The 15,729-nt window shown below is 48.6% G+C and overlaps 2 protein-coding genes across 4 annotated transcripts in view; one reads left to right on the forward strand and one right to left on the reverse strand.

Moving 5' to 3' along the window:
- Positions 1-1,139: 1,139 nt before the first annotated feature.
- On the reverse strand, positions 1,140-12,480 carry LOC106606571 (far upstream element-binding protein 2). Of its 3 annotated transcripts, none has more exons than XM_045719931.2 (18): positions 12,242-12,478; positions 11,520-11,625; positions 11,315-11,374; positions 9,935-9,971; positions 9,712-9,770; positions 9,210-9,281; positions 9,021-9,078; positions 8,658-8,829; positions 8,261-8,359; positions 7,983-8,090; positions 7,720-7,822; positions 7,468-7,568; positions 6,754-7,065; positions 6,447-6,550; positions 6,222-6,298; positions 5,465-5,686; positions 4,946-5,121; positions 1,140-4,744 (listed from the first exon to the last, which is right to left on the reverse strand). In XM_045719931.2, the coding sequence occupies exons 1-18, from the start codon at positions 12,365-12,367 to the stop codon at positions 4,736-4,738; spliced, it is 2,001 nt and encodes a 666-aa protein (XP_045575887.1). In that variant the 5' UTR covers positions 12,368-12,478; the 3' UTR covers positions 1,140-4,735. The 3 variants fall into 3 exon arrangements, with proteins under 3 accessions (XP_045575887.1, XP_045575886.1, XP_014058336.2); XM_045719930.2 differs by having other exon boundaries at positions 7,444-7,568; positions 12,242-12,476; XM_014202861.3 differs by lacking the exons at positions 1,140-4,744; positions 4,946-5,121 and having other exon boundaries at positions 5,546-5,752; positions 7,444-7,568; positions 12,242-12,480.
- Positions 12,481-12,979: 499 nt separating this feature from the next.
- Positions 12,980-15,729, forward strand: part of LOC106606569 (ATPase family AAA domain-containing protein 5) — a 28,138-nt gene continuing 25,388 nt past the window's right edge. The window contains exons 1-3 of the mRNA XM_014202858.3: positions 12,980-13,422; positions 13,630-13,692; positions 13,809-15,577. Of these exons, the coding sequence (XP_014058333.3) occupies positions 13,642-13,692; positions 13,809-15,577 (1,820 nt within the window). The 5' untranslated portion in view covers positions 12,980-13,422; positions 13,630-13,641. The remainder of the gene's footprint in view (positions 13,423-13,629; positions 13,693-13,808; positions 15,578-15,729) is intronic.

Consider the following 15,729-nt stretch of genomic DNA (forward strand, 5'->3'; position numbering starts at 1 on the left):
ACCTATTCCTCAACGTAACCAAGACTAAGGAGATGATTGTGGACTACAGGAGAAGGAGGACTGAGTACTCCCCCATTCTCATCGACGGGGCTATAGTGGAGCAGGTTGAGAGCTTCAAGTTCCTTGGTGTCCACATCAACAAACTAGAATGGTCCAAACACACTAAGACAGTCGTGAAGCGGGCACGAGAAAGCCTATTCCCCCTCAGGAAACTAAAAAGATTTGGCATGGGTCCTCAGATCCTCAAAAGGTTCTACAGCAGCAACATCGAGAGCATTCTGACTGGTTGCATCACTGCCTGGTAGGGCAATTGCTCGGCCTCCGACAGCATGGCACTACAGAGGGTAGTGCGTACGGCCCAGTTCATCACTGGGGCTAAGCCGCCTGCCATCCAGGACCTCTACACCAGGCGGTGTCAGAGGAAGGCCCTAAAAATTGTCAAAAACCCCAGCCACGCCAGTCATAGACTGTTCTCTCTACTACCCTATGGCAAGCGGTACCAGAGTGCCAAGTCTAGGACAAAAAGGCTTCTCAACAGTTTGTACCCCCAAGCCATATGACTCCTGAACAGGTAATCAAATGGCTACCCAGACTATTTGCATTGTGTGCCCCCCCCCAACCACTCTTTTACGCTGCTGCTACTCTGTTTATCATATATGCATAGTCACTAACTATACATTCATGTACATACTACCTCAATTGGCCCGACCTATTAGTGACCCTGCACATTGCCTAACCGGGCTATCTGCATTGTGTCCCGCCACCCCCTTTTACGCTACTGCTACTCTCTGTTCATCATATATACAGCCACTTTAACCATATCTATATGTACATACTACCTCAATGAACCCGACTAACCGGTGCCTGTATGTAGCTTCGCTACTGTTAATTTTCACTGTCTTTTTACTTATTTACTTACATATTGTTCACCTAATACCTTTTTTTTGCAGTTGGTTAGAGCCTGTAAGTAAGCATTTCACAGTAAGGTCTACACCTGTTGTATTCGGCGCATGTGACAAATAAACTTTGATTTGATTAAACCGCTGCGCCACTTGGGAGCCCAAACACTAGTCTTGCTCCTTGATAAAGCATTATGGAACACACTAACAGAAACAAAACTGGACATACAAGTTTGAAAATATGTTGACTTTTCACCCTTTTAATTCAACAGAATATTGCTGCTGGTGGTCATTTTACTCACAATATCAACACTGTGCCCTGCAAAATGCAGACTCCAATACAGTGCCCAAGCTGCCATTCTTCCTCAAGAGTTAGTGAATCAACATGTCTGGGTCATGTTCATTTGGGCACACCGTACCAAAACGTTTTGCAACAGAACATTTGCGCTTATTGGACAAGTCCAGGTATTCCCTCCCTGTTTCAGTCTGTTAGTCCCTTATGAACACGACCCTGAGGTTAACAACCTCAACAACCATAAATTGCCATCTTACTCATGACTTTAACCATAGCTTATTCCAGTGCAACCTTAACTCACTCTGAATAGGGCCAGGAGTTTTTCCCTGACCAGGGACCCTGGTTAGGGTTGCAAAATTCAGTGAACTTTCAATAAATTCCCTGGGTTTTCCAGAAATTCAGGTTGGAGGATTCTGGATTTCCTGCTTATTCCCTCCTGATTCCGGGAATCCTCCAACCGGTATTTCAGGGAATTTATTGAAAGTTCCTGGAATTCTGCAACCAGCCCCATTTAAAGCCTATAACTATGGCCAAAAGTTTTTCCCTGGGCAGGGAAAACTCCTGCCTCCAATGACCATCAGAAGGTGATCTAACTGGTGGGAGGTCAGGACATCCCATCAGAAGGTGGTGATCTAACTGGTGGGAGGTCAGGACATCCCATCAGAAGGTGATCTAACTGGTGGGAGGTCAGGACATCCCATCAGAAGGTGATCTAACTGGTGGGAGGTCAGGACATCCCATCAGAAGGTGATCTAACTGGTGGGAGGTCAGGACATCCCATCAGAAGGTGATCTAACTGGTGGGAGGTCAGGACATCCCATCAGAAGGTGGTGATCTAACTGGTGGGAGGTCAGGACATCCCATCAGAAGGTGATCTAACTGGTGGGAGGTCAGGACATCCCATCAGAAGGTGATCTAACTGGTGGGAGGTCAGGACATCCCATCAGAAGGTGGTGATCTAACTGGTGGGAGGTCAGGACATCCCATCAGAAGGTGATCTAACTGGTGGGAGGTCAGGACATCCCATCAGAAGGTGGTGATCTAACTGGTGGGAGGTCAGGACATCCCATCAGAAGGTGGTGATCTAACTGGTGGGAGGTCAGGACATCCCATCAGAAGGTGATCTAACTGGTGGGAGATCAGGACATCCCATCAGAAGGTGATCTAACTGGTGGGAGGTCAGGACATCCCATCAGAAGGTGGTGATCTAACTGGTGGGAGGTCAGGACATCCCATCAGAAGGTGGTGATCTAACTGGTGGGAGGTCAGGACATCCCATCAGAAGGTGGTGATCTAACTGGTGGGAGGTCAGGACATCCCATCAGAAGGTGGTGATCTAACTGGTGGGAGGTCAGGACATCCCATCAGAAGGTGGTGATCTAACTGGTGGGAGGTCAGGACATCCCATCAGAAGGTGGTGATCTAACTGGTGGGAGGTCAGGACATCCCATCAGAAGGTGGTGATCTAACTGGTGGGAGGTCAGGACATCCCATCAGAAGGTGGTGATCTAACTGGTGGGAGGTCAGGACATCCCATCAGAAGGTGGTGATCTAACTGGTGGGAGGTCAGGACATCCCATCAGAAGGTGGTGATCTAACTGGTGGGAGGTCAGGACATCCCATCAGAAGGTGGTGATCTAACTGGTGGGAGGTCAGGACATCCCATCAGAAGGTGGTGATCTAACTGGTGGGAGGTCAGGACATCCCATCAGAAGGTGGTGATCTAACTGGTGGGAGGTCAGGACATCCCATCAGAAGGTGGTGATCTAACTGGTGGGAGGTCAGGACATCCCATCAGAAGGTGGTGATCTAACTGGTGGGAGGTCAGGACATCCCATCAGAAGGTGGTGATCTAACTGGTGGGAGGTCAGGACATCCCATCAGAAGGTGGTGATCTAACTGGTGGGAGGTCAGGACATCCCATCAGAAGGTGATCTAACTGGTGGGAGGTCAGGACATCCCATCAGAAGGTGGTGATCTAACTGGTGGGAGGTCAGGACATCCCATCAGAAGGTGGTGATCTAACTGGTGGGAGGTCAGGACATCCCATCAGAAGGTGATCTAACTGGTGGGAGGTCAGGACATCCCATCAGAAGGTGGTGATCTAACTGGTGGGAGGTCAGGACATCCCATCAGAAGGTGGTGATCTAACTGGTGGGAGGTCAGGACATCCCATCAGAAGGTGATCTAACTGGTGGGAGGTCAGGACATCCCATCAGAAGGTGATCTAACTGGTGGGAGGTCAGGACATCCCATCAGAAGGTGATCTAACTGGTGGGAGGTCAGGACATCCCATCAGAAGGTGGTGATCTAACTGGTGGGAGGTCAGGACATCCCATCAGAAGGTGATCTAACTGGTGGGAGGTCAGGACATCCCATCAGAAGGTGATCTAACTGGTGGGAGGTCAGGACATCCCATCAGAAGGTGATCTAACTGGTGGGAGGTCAGGACATCCCATCAGAAGGTGATCTAACTGGTGGGAGATCAGGACATCCCATCAGAAGGTGATCTAACTGGTGGGAGATCAGGACATCTCTTATTGGAACATTATTCAAAACATTTGAAAAATAAAAAACGTGCAATGTAGAAGACCGTGTCACAGATCAAGGAAAACGAAAACTTCTAACACCATTCGTCTCCCGTGCAACAGGTTGAGTTAAACAGACTAGTGTTATGTGATGTATGCAGTAGGTAACTTCCCACTGTAGATATACCCGTGGCTATGTTAACTAGCGTTCCACAATCACTGAAGTCTTCCGCTGTGCAACCACACAAACACACTCATATAGACACGCACGTTAATCATCACTTGTGGGGACACATTCTAAACACTGTAGTCACACAAACAGAAAACTAAAATATAATTCACGGAACATAAAATCAAAAGCAAAGCTCAAAATGTATGAAGACCAAGCAACTTAGGTGATGGGAATGTTCCAAATGAAGGAGAAATCAAACTACCAAGTAATTAAAATAATCACCTTTAAAAGCAAAACCTCCCACTCTTAATCATTTTACCATTAAGGTAATCTTTATAAATCAATGTTAATTTCAGTAAATGCAGTATTAGTAGTGTAGGACTAGAAGTAAGTCACTTGAATAGACAGTTTGGCTGTTGTAAATCAAATTTAAAAAAGGGGAAAGTGCGATTTCATTGGGTGAGTGATGAGCATTTCAGGAAGTAAATCTGGCTTTCATGGTTTAGAGTTCAAATCTCCCAAGTTCATGTTTTTATTGACAGATGATGGAGAAAACAAGGGAAGATTTCAGGGAACCAAAATGAAAGATACCAGCCCAAGAAATCCATCCCATTATTCAGCTCACAGGCAAAGCAATAGTTTTTTCTTTTCGCATATTTATTTAAACAAGTGGTGAGTTGGTGGATGGGGAAAGGGGAGGGACAGGGAAAGGACTGCCAGCATAGAATCCCTTCAGAACAAAAAATATAGATATAATAAAATAAATAAAAAATGGCCGGATTCTGTTGACTGGTTGGGTTAAGTAGTAGTAGCCTTTCTTCATGAGTCTCAGCCGAGCCTCTCACTGTGTCTGGAGAGAAAGAACAGAGTAAGAGTACCGAGTCAGAGAACCACAACCAGTAACATCTTCAGCCTGGATGCCAAAAACAGACTGCAACCCAGGCCAGTACACCTCAGGACAGAACGCACACACCTAGGCAATATACAAAACCCAACTTGTTAGACATACACATCTGAGTACTCTCACAGTACACACAGAGTGTAACTTTACCTGCTGGCCTTGCTGAGGGGTTGCAGGCTGTCCTGGGGCCTGTCCTGTTTGGCCGTAGTAAGCAGCCTGCTGCCTGTAGTACTCTGCCCAGGCTGCACTGTAGTCCTGCTGGCCTCCACCTGGGGCTGCTGGGGCACCTGCTGCTCCTGGCCCTGCTGCAGAGCCTCCTGCCTGGGCTGGGGGAGCAGAGGAGAGGGGGTCTTATGGATGAAGAAGAGATATGCTATGATCGACATGGTTAACATGAAAGATTCATGTTCTTAAAGCGCTGGTTCACTTCAAAATTAAAGTTCGTCAAATGATTTTAGACCTTGAAAGTAATCTAAAGTCAAGCGTAGTCAACAGCCCACAACAGTAGACAGCTATACGCCTCGATACAAAATTAAAATGGGAAAGATAGACACGGTCTAAAATGACAAAATTAGACAGTGTCCAGCTTTCCTTTTCTAAGAGGGAAACAACTGCTCTCTTTCCTCCTGTGGTGTTATTCTAGTAACTATAGTAGACCAGTGGTCTCACCAACACCCATCTTCTTGTAGTACTCCTCCCAGGCCTTGGTGTAGTCAGGCTGGCCCCCAGGGGTCTGGCTGGCCTGGGGCTGGTCTCCAGGTGCTGGGCCACCAGCGGTGGGGTTGGTGGGGGGCTGGCCGGGCCCTGCTCCCCCTGGCTGCCCTCCCTGGTAGTACTGGCCATAATAGGCTGCCCAGGCTGCGTTAGGGTCCGTGGCACCGGCTGCCTTGCCTAAAAAAGATGGCAGTTGGAGGTGAGGTCCTCATAGGGCTGAGCGTGCCCTGCTACCTGCCTGAGCTTAGAAACCAGGGGGCAGAGAGAGATAGGGTGAGTTATTATCAATAGCCAACACAGAAAGACATTCTCCCATCACAGATGATTTTGATAATAGTTGCAGGGTTATGTACCACTAAAAGCTAGCCTGGCCCCAGTTTGTGCTGTACTCCTATGGACATTGTGACACCAGACAATGGAGTTGGCAAGACAGCAGAAACATATCTGGGACCAGGCTAACTAAAGCCTGCTCTCTGTTGTAACCACTGTTTTGAAATGACACGGAGATAAAACTATATGGTAGGAAAGCCCAAAAGAGACCACTGGTAGGCTGGGTGGAGTTGACTCCATATTGCTTTCCCTTTCTCAGTCTTTTCAAATAAGTGATTACAGCGAGAGAAAACATTGGGAGGCCATTGAAAGTTATAGTTCCAATGTAACCATTTCCTGTCCACAGTGAGGGTCTGAAAGGTCAATGTTGCAGGTCACTCACTGGGGTCGTGGGGTGCTTGGGGCTGCCACTGGTAGGTGTTGCCCCAGCCCTGTGGGGGGTAGCCATGAAGACCTCCACTTGGGGGGGATAGAGAAAACCCAGTTACTACTCAGTAGACTTCCATTGGTCCAATCAATGATTGTATCGTTGTAATGTAACATTTTAGCCAGTAGAGGCTTGTAAAAGCCAGAGTTTGTGATGACTACATTTCCAGTCTCCACTCACTGTGGTCCAGGGGCTCCTGGGGGTCCTGGGTTATAGGGATCAGGATTATAGGGACCCATGGGGCCTGGTCCACCAGGACCTGGACAAACAGGACAGAGGGGACCCTGGAAAGCACAACCAGTTAGATGCATGGACATTATGTTCACATCTATGGTGAAAAGACTGAAAGCAAATCAATCGCCAGTTTGACTCTATTGACTGTGCGTTGAAGCAATCATGTCCATTTCCCCAAATGAGTTTTCCAACACCACAAACCCATCCATCCTTCCGCCCTTTCCTCCTTACCCTGAGCAGGAACCCTGCATACCTCGATCTTGTCCTCGATGAGCTGCTTGGCGTGATCTATCTGCTGCGGAGAGCCTCGAATGACAAAGAGCTTGAAGTTAGGGTCCCCGTTGGGGGGCACCTGGCGGGAGATCTCCACAAAGGCCCCAGTCTGCTGGTTGATGGCCTTGATGTTCTCCCCGCCCCGTCCGATCACCAGGCCACACTTGTGGGCCGGAATGGAGAAAGTCATCTCCCCTCCTCCACCACCAGGGGGACCCCAGCTCCCCTGACCCCCTCGGCTGCGGCCCCTGCCGCCACCACTTGGGGACATGCCTGGAGGCCCGGGAGGACCCTGAGAAGGAAGGAGGGTGGAAGAGAGAGAAAGAGGGTCTTAATACAATTTATATTTAAGTCCTGGACGTCAGAAAGTCAGCGTTTGTTTAAGATGAGGATATTTACCTCCTAATAACAGTAATGTACTGTATGGGGAATTATGGGAACGCTCTAACACTAGGACTATCATGTGTCTAGGTTATGGAGTCCATTTGTTTACAATGTTCCATTTGTTTACAATGTTCCAGTGGTTCACTAAATGCGTTGAGTGTTGTATGTTCCACAAGGCATGGCATCATGGCAGCTCCAATACACTTGTATGTAAACAGTTCCAAGCTGGCGTGTGAGCAGTGGCTGTTTTTCAGATACTCTACGTGTGTGTGTGTGAGGTATGTACCCCCTGTCCTCCCTCCTCTCTGACCCTGATGCTCTGCAGTAGCTCCTGGATGATCTGGGCAGCATTGTCACAGCAGTCTGGTGGGCCCATGATGTGGGCCATCTTATCTGGACCTGTGCCATCATCTGCAAAGACAGGACATTTCCTCTGAGTCTTGTGCAACACCACATACAGAATGTAGAGCTTGTTAGTAGACACCACAGAACTTGTGGTTAAACCGTGTAAATGAGTTGAGTAGCAGTAGTTCATATGACATGACTATGAAACGTTATGTACCTGGTTTAAACTGAATCCTAACTCCTGCGTCGTTCTGAATCTTCTTGATCATCTCCCCGTTGCGACCAATCACCACCCCGACAGAGTGTCGCGGCACTGGAACCTAGCCAATCAGAGAGCAGGTTAGACAGTGCCAAATAGATTAGACTGATAGCTATAGGAAGGTGCTCACTCTCATTCGAATAAAACTTCAGACCTGTGATGGGGAATGTGAGTCCCTCTCCACACACACACACACACACACACACCCCCCTCTCACTTACGTCTATGGCTCCCCCACCTCCCCCCATGCGGGAGCCGTACTCGTTCCTGTCTCCGAAGCCAGGCTGATCCCTCTCCCTCAGTATCTCCTGCACCAACTCCATGGCTTGCTGAGCAGACCCACAGGACAGATTTCAAATTCAAACAACTTTATTAAGTCTCCTTAGGGAGAACAGCTATTAGCACATCAAAAGTTGCTACCAAATCCCCCATCTGCAGAGCTGCAGTACAGCATGCCAATTCAATATGGGATGCAGATTGTAGCAAGGCCTTGTGTTACCTCCACTTTGTATGGCTCCCCGATGATGCGCAGGGGCTTGTCCATGTTGGGTCCCTGAGACGCGTCCTGAATCAGGATCATCTTCACTCCTGCTCGCTCCTGTCAACGCCGCAGACAGACAGCATGGTCAGCTCTGCTCAACCAACCGATGGCAATGATTCACTCACAACTCCCGCTCAAATGGCCCATGAAATACTTGTGTAATGAGATACGAGAGTTTCCTGCTTATATTTCTATCATGCTTGCTTTGTAGATTTACCAACCAAAAAAGTAAATTTGCATGACTGCACACATCAGCCTGTTTGCGATGAAACTGTCAATATATCAAAACCCACGGCAATGTGTTGTGGAACACTTCTCTGGCTACTGGTGAGGCCGACTGACTGTCTGTATATACCTGTAGCTGTTTGATGGTCTCCCCTCCCTTGCCGATGATGAGGCCAGCCTTGCCTGCGGGAATCATCATCTCCTGCCCTGAGCCACTCTGTCCATTGGTCGCCTCGTGGAAGGATGAGGGGGGCGTGCCCCTCCCCCGAGACACAATCTCATCCAATAAAACCTTGGCTTTCCTAGTCAGAGTGGAAGAGAGAGAGGGGTGGGTCAACTCAACTGATGAGTGCAACAGCACACATTAATAGTGGAACTACAGAGATATGCCATACATAAAGATAGCGTTGTGTAAATTCAGTGGCTAGAGGTGAACAGCATCTTGGGATAACAATACAAAAATATCACAATTAGCTAGTAGGATCTCACTTACTGTATGGAGTCTGGGGACCCTGTGAGAGAGACACTCCTCTCTGGTAAACCTCCACTGTCTGAAAACAACCAACAGTCAATAACACACACACACACACACACACACAACCATAAAAACAGATGAAGAGTTCAACTATAGCTCTGCTCCTAACCATTGACTATAAAGGCCACACTTTCCACAGTCCCTCACCTGGGGCTATCTGAACCTTGCAGCCTGATTCCTGCTGGATCTTGTTGATCTGTTCTCCGCCCCGGCCAATGACTGGAGGAGAGGAAGAGAGGAGAGTTGTTATTTTTATTGATTCAGAAGTTCATGATGTGTCCAGTAATGTTCAAATTCAACACATGAACACGAAAAAACGAATCCAAATCAAATCTATTTGTCACATACACATGGTTAGCAGATATTCATGCGAATGTAGTGAAATGCTTGTGCTTCTAGTTCCGACCATGCAGTAATATCTAACAAGTAACCTAACCTAACAATTTCATAACAACTACCTTATACACACACACGCACAAGTGTAAAGGAATGAATAAGAATATGTACATAAAAATATATGAATGAGCGATGGCCGAACGGCATAGGCAAGATGCAGTAGATGGCATAGAGTACAGTATATACATATGAGATGAGTAATGTAGGGTATGTAAACATTATATAAAGCGGCATTTGGAGAAAGTGCACTTACTGAGTCCCACCATTCCATCAGGAACACTGTACTCCTCTGAGGTGGTTGTGAGCCTGGCACTGTGGGAGAGAGAAGCCAAGCACAACCGTTCGTTATCCAAATCATCAACATATTGTCACCATTAATCTTCTGCTGAAGAACTAATTCCAATCCCCAATACTATTTCACTTCATTTTAGAGACCTACTTGGATTGTTATGGATTAAATTATGCTAATGATTTACCTCTGCTGGGCCAGTGCTGCCAGTTGGGCTCCGATAGCTGTAAAAGGAAAGAGAGAAAGAAAGAGATATATATAGAGAGAGAGGACAAGGCTCAGATTACTGACACACTGCAAAATGAGGACAAGACAAACACAGGTGATGCTCACAGACACCGACCAGGGAAGAGGGGCCGGACAGTACAGACACCGACCAGGGAAGAGGGGCCGGACAGTACAGACACCGACCAGGGAAGAGGGGCCGGACAGTACAGACACCGACCAGGGAAGAGGGGCCGGACAGTACAGACACCGACCAGGGAAGAGGGGCCGGACAGTACAGACACCGACCAGGGAAGAGGGGCCGGACAGTACAGACAGACCAGGGAAGAGGAGCCGACAGTACAGACACAGACCAGGGAAGAGGGGCCGGACAGTACAGACACCGACCAGGGGAGAGTGGTGAAACAGTACTGACACCGACCAGGGGAGAGGGGCCGGACAGTACAGACACCGACCAGGGAAGAGGGGCCGGACAGTACAGACACAGACCAGGGGAGAGGGGCCGGACAGTACAGACACCGACCAGGGAAGAGGGGCCGGACAGTACAGACACAGACCAGGGGAGAGGGGCCGGACAGTACAGACACAGACCAGGGAAGAGGGGCCGGACAGTACAGACACCGACCAGGGAAGAGGGGCCGGACAGTACAGACACCGACCTGGGAAGAGGGGCCGGACAGTACAGACAGACCAGGGAAGAGGGGCCGGACAGTACAGACACAGACCAGGGAAGAGGGGCCGGACAGTACAGACAGACCAGGGAAGAGGGGCCGGACAGTACAGACACAGACCAGGGAAGAGGGGCCGGACAGTACAGACACAGACCAGGGAAGAGGGGCCGGACAGTACAGACACCGACCTGGGAAGAGGGGCCGGACAGTACAGACACCGACCTGGGAAGAGGGGCCGGACAGTACAGACACCGACCTGGGAAGAGGGGCCGGACAGTACAGACACCGACCTGGGAAGAGGGGCCGGACAGTACAGACACCGACCTGGGAAGAGGGGCCGGACAGTACAGACACCGACCAGGGAAGAGGGGCCGGACAGTACAGACAGACCAGGGGAGAGTGGTGAAACAGTACTGACGCCAACCAGGGGAGAGGGGCCGGACAGTACAGACACCGACCAGGGAAGAGGGTCCGGACAGTACAGACAGACCAGGGAAGAGGGGCCGGACAGTACTGACACCGACCAGGGGAGAGGGGCCGGACAGTACTGACACCGACCAGGGGAGAGGGGCCGGACAGTACAGACACAGACCAGGGGAGACAGTTGACATTCATGTAAGACATGGAGCAGGTTTAGTAGGTAGTAGGAGACATGAGGAAGAGAAACTTACAGAGAGCTGTGGCTGAGTCCACGTCACTCTGTGGAGCCATTTTCTTGCTCTCAGGTTGATCTGTGGGAAGAAAAAAAACAAGTAAACAAAGGTTGAATCTGATCTCACAATAATCTGTGTGCACACACACACTCCAGTTATCAGACGTTCACATTGGCAGTGGCCCTTTCACAGTCCCCAGCAGTGTGTGTGTGAATGTGTGTACCTGGGTCCTCCAGCTGTCGTTTCTGTGCTGTGAAGGGAAAGACGTCTGGTGCATTGATGTTGTTCATAGGGGCTACCCCTGCACATTCACCAATCTTGGCAGCAATCTGATGCACAAAAGTTGAAGTCACTTGAACACATAACAGATATTCAAAGAGCATATCATGACATGATGAGAATGTCTGATTTATTTGTGCTGGTCGTGGGTATTAACTAACGTTGAGAAGTAACTTCAAATATTACATGAGATGCTAATTGTTCGTGAGCTGAATGATGTCAATTCAACTCAAGTGGGCAAACTTGACAGTGTTGGCTGGTTAGCTGAGGATATATACTTTGTTGGGAATGCACTCAAAAACACAGACAAGCGGAGGGCTCGAAGCCCGCTTGTCTATCATCAGGACTTTGTCTTTGAATGCAGCAGAAGCAGCCAGCTCTCAACAACATTGGGAGACGGCTAACTCAACTTGCACGCACTGGAAACAACATCATAACGGTACTTCTGCAGTGGCACGTCAACTGGGTCTTCAAATTCACTTGACTTATAACGTTAACTAGGTAGCTATAATAATCATAACTGGCAACAGTATTGATTGCTCGCCAAACATAGTCAGCCAGCTTTGCAAGCTAACAACCACGAAACAAGACAATAGTCACATTTTCTTCACCCCTTCCCAGTGGCGCTCACGCGCATAGTTACACTGCCTCCCGCTTCTGTCTCACCTGCCGGGCCCGTTGTACCGCGTCTGCAAAGGCATCTTTTTTTATTCCACCACCGTTACCGATAGCTAGATGTCCGCCGAGAGGAGCTCCAGCCCCGGGTGCCTGTACCGAGCTGTACTCCGACATGTTTGCGGAGGGGAGAGAGAAGAAAATACGAAAGTTAAAGTGGTGTTTAGGCCAGGGCAGACTGCGCAGGAGCGGGAAGTCAGACGATCAAATATTCCGGGAGGGGAAAGCAACCGGAGATGGAGCACTGAGAGCGGGAACAAGGTTTAGATGACTTTTCTACAAATAATGTAAAAACATAAAGTTATAGTAACATTTTCTGAAGACACTTTATTACAAAATATGAATTTCAACCCCCAACGTTTCGGAAATTTTTTAAGATAACTTTTGTCAAAGGCAGTCAAAATAACCTTCACATCTTCCAATGACACGGACTGTCTATGCCTATACGGTTTATGGTCTGTGCACTGATCAGAGTATGAATTTGTAGCAGCTGTCATAATTTCCACCTGTACAGTACATTTATTAGCAAACCTTGATGGATCATCACTAATACAAGCAACGAATAACATCTACTTCACTCTCATTTATTTCAAAACTAGACAGCAGTAGGTTGATTTTTTATCTGCTTTTGCTGTATTTGTTTAGAAACAGAACTGCTAGTTATTTACAATATCACGTGGGGTGGAGCCTTGCGGTCAAAACATCAACAACTGTTCGTGACGTGTACATGTTCTGCCACTGTGAGTTGGTGACGCTGAAGCACAAGTCAATTTGGCGCCCTTTGGCTAGACGAGTCACGCGGGATTTTTGGAAAACTGAAGCCAAACTACCAGTGTACCCAATATACGGAATTATTGCATATATATGTGTGTAATTCGTCGTTAATATCTAGAATTTACTTTGCAGTTACATGTTAAAACTTCGTTGTAGTTTCGTTACGCGTTTTGGACAGCTTGCTAGCCGACTATTTTCCAACTAACTAACGTTAACCATGCCATCAAACAATAGTCGGATATAGCTAGCTAGCTAGCTAGCTAGCTAGATATTATATTAAGATATTTATTTCCGTAGACAGACAGACAGTTAGATAGCAAGCTATCAACTTTGCCACACAATGACAGTTAGCGTAGCTTAGAGGTTGTGTCTTCTAGAGGGATCAAGGAGAAGAGCTGGTAAGTTGTGTTATTTTGTTTTAGCTTACTTACGTTACCACATTCACCATTGACCTGTCACTTAACTAGCTAGTTATATCTATACAGTTGCTGCTTTTCTGGTTAACTGACTACTACTAGTTAGTAGGTAAGTTACCAAAGTACTTAACTGAACCAGAATGCCCCAACTAGTTAGTCACTGCAACTAAAACCATTTAATTATTTTAGGTCAGTGAAATTATGGCTGGTGTCGTTGCTATGGCATCTGTCATTGAAGATTTTGAAACTCAGGTATGTCCAACCAAATTCCATCTGTCTACAGAAGCCTGTGTCAACGCATTGGATACATTTTTTTAATTGCATAGTTTTAATAATTGGGAGTGTAATCATCTCACCTTGTTTTACAGCCATGCAAGAGATCACACAAAGATGCCCATGCTCCTCCTGTCAAGATGATCACAAACTACTTTTCCCCTGTGGTCAAGCCCATGGAGATGGAGAAACCCTTCTCCCCACCCAGGTCCAACAACATCATGGATTACTTCAGCCGGAAGACCACACCAGTTAGAGAGAAAGGTAGTACCCCAGAGCAGACTAAGGAGAACCGCTTGGGGCCCCAGCCCTCTAAATCACCAGCCAGCCTAGACAGCCCTGTGAGGTTGCCAGCCAAGTCCCCTCAGAAACAGGGCAGGAAGCCCATCAAAGTTGCCTGGCAGTTACAGGAGACTGATGCTGATGCAGGTTCCACTGAGACGGAGGGGTGTGTGGTCTTAGAAGGGCCAGGAGATGGTGAGGGGTCAGAGGGCAACGTATTGAGCAGCAGCTGTGGCTTCCTGGGTAGTGACACAGCTGCCCTGCTGGCCCAGTTCAGTGCTGATGCTGGCATGGCTGGAGACACCTGTGGTAAGAATGACCCTGGCGCGGCATGTCCTGAGAAGGCTCAAAAAGACAATCATCCCAAGGTGGACTCTAAAAAAAGGGCTCCTGCAAACAAAAAGGAAAGTTGCGACGGTTCTAAAATACCTAGAAAAGACAAGGTGACTGTCAGTAAGGCTAAAGCCAAGCAGCAGCAGCAGCAGCAGGAGGAGGATAAGGAAACGGAGGAGGATGTGCCTGAGGTCCAGGAGGCTGAGCTCTCTTTGTGTAATGCAAGCTTAGAGGTGAACGTGGGTGAGGCGTCTCAGTTGAACGGGAGCACCGTCACCATCTCCTTTGAGGACTTCCTGCAGACTCAGGGCCAGGGAGAGGAGAAAGTGGGGGAGAAAAGCGGAGTCGAGCCAGAAGACACGTTGGATGTACCCAAAGCCAATGAGTTTTGTCCCCTGCAGATATCTCCTCGAACCCTCACCATCCAAGCTGAGGTGCACACCATTTCCCCTGGCCACGAGCCAGTCCTGGTTGCAGAGAAAAAGATGGCCTCCATCTTCTCCAGGGAAAAAGAGGGGAGCCTAGCACCTGTAGTGGTGAAGACCGCTTCCTCTCCTCGTCCCCAGTCTAGACCGGAGCTGCCTGCCCCCAAAAGGAAGTCCAACGTGGTCCTGCAGGAGGAGGACCTGGAGCTCAGTGTCGTTGAGTCTGAATCATCCACTCCCATGTGCAGCCAGACTAAGCGGAAGCAGTTCATGAATGCTTTCAAGCAGCCAGCCAAGCCCGGCAAGGGCCCTGGGAAACAGCCTGTGGACAAGGCCTTGGGGGAGGCTGGGGAGGAGGCTGCTGAGGAGGAGAACCACTCTGCTGCCCCAACACAGGAGCAGCCAGGTAAAAATGCAGCTAAGAAAAAAACGCAGAGAAGAGGGAGGAAGAAGGCCTTGAAGCAGGAGTCAGTTCCCTCACCTGCGGCACAAGAAGACCATGTTCCCATGGAGACTGACACTGTGGAGACTGATTTTAAACCCAAAGGGGAGTCCAACACTGATGCTAAACCTGAAGCAGAGCCTACCACCTCCACACCAACAACAGTCAGGAGGTCCACCAGGGAAGCCCCTCGCAGGCAGACACCTCTTGTTGATCCAGTAACCCCAGTGAGGAAAACAAAAAAAGAAAGGGTGAAAGATGTTGCAGCAGTCACAGAGGACTGCCCGGTCCAGATGTCCACCCCGAAGTCAGACAAGTCCAGACACAGGGTGTTCAGAGCACAGATGGTCTGTCCACCAGACAAGACAGGAAGTCCCATCAGGTGAGGGATGGCCAAGATGTCTTTAAGCATAGTTTTTAATTGTCTCGCTTTTGCATCCTGTTGGTCAGTAACAGAGAGGCAATAGGTTTGGACATAGATTGACTCGTCCACAATGGAGGCCTGTCCCTAGTCTGGACACTGCTTTAAAGGCA

Source organism: Salmo salar, chromosome 06, assembly GCF_965601325.2.
Source record: "Salmo salar chromosome 06, fSalSal1, whole genome shotgun sequence".
Classification (NCBI taxonomy): domain Eukaryota; kingdom Metazoa; phylum Chordata; class Actinopteri; order Salmoniformes; family Salmonidae; genus Salmo; species Salmo salar.

Bases quoted from the DNA above. Each gene is read 5' to 3' on its own strand.
- LOC106606571 (XM_045719930.2), bottom strand. From the start codon at position 12,367: ATGTCGGAGTACAGCTCGGTACAGGCACCCGGGGCTGGAGCTCCTCTC. The intron at 9,771-9,934 runs GTAAATCATTAG...TCTCTCCCACAG, and splicing joins GCAGCACTGGCCCAGCAGAG to TGCCAGGCTCACAACCACCT. The intron at 8,360-8,657 runs GTATATACAGAC...CGGCGTTGACAG, and splicing joins AGACCATCAAACAGCTACAG to GAGCGAGCAGGAGTGAAGAT.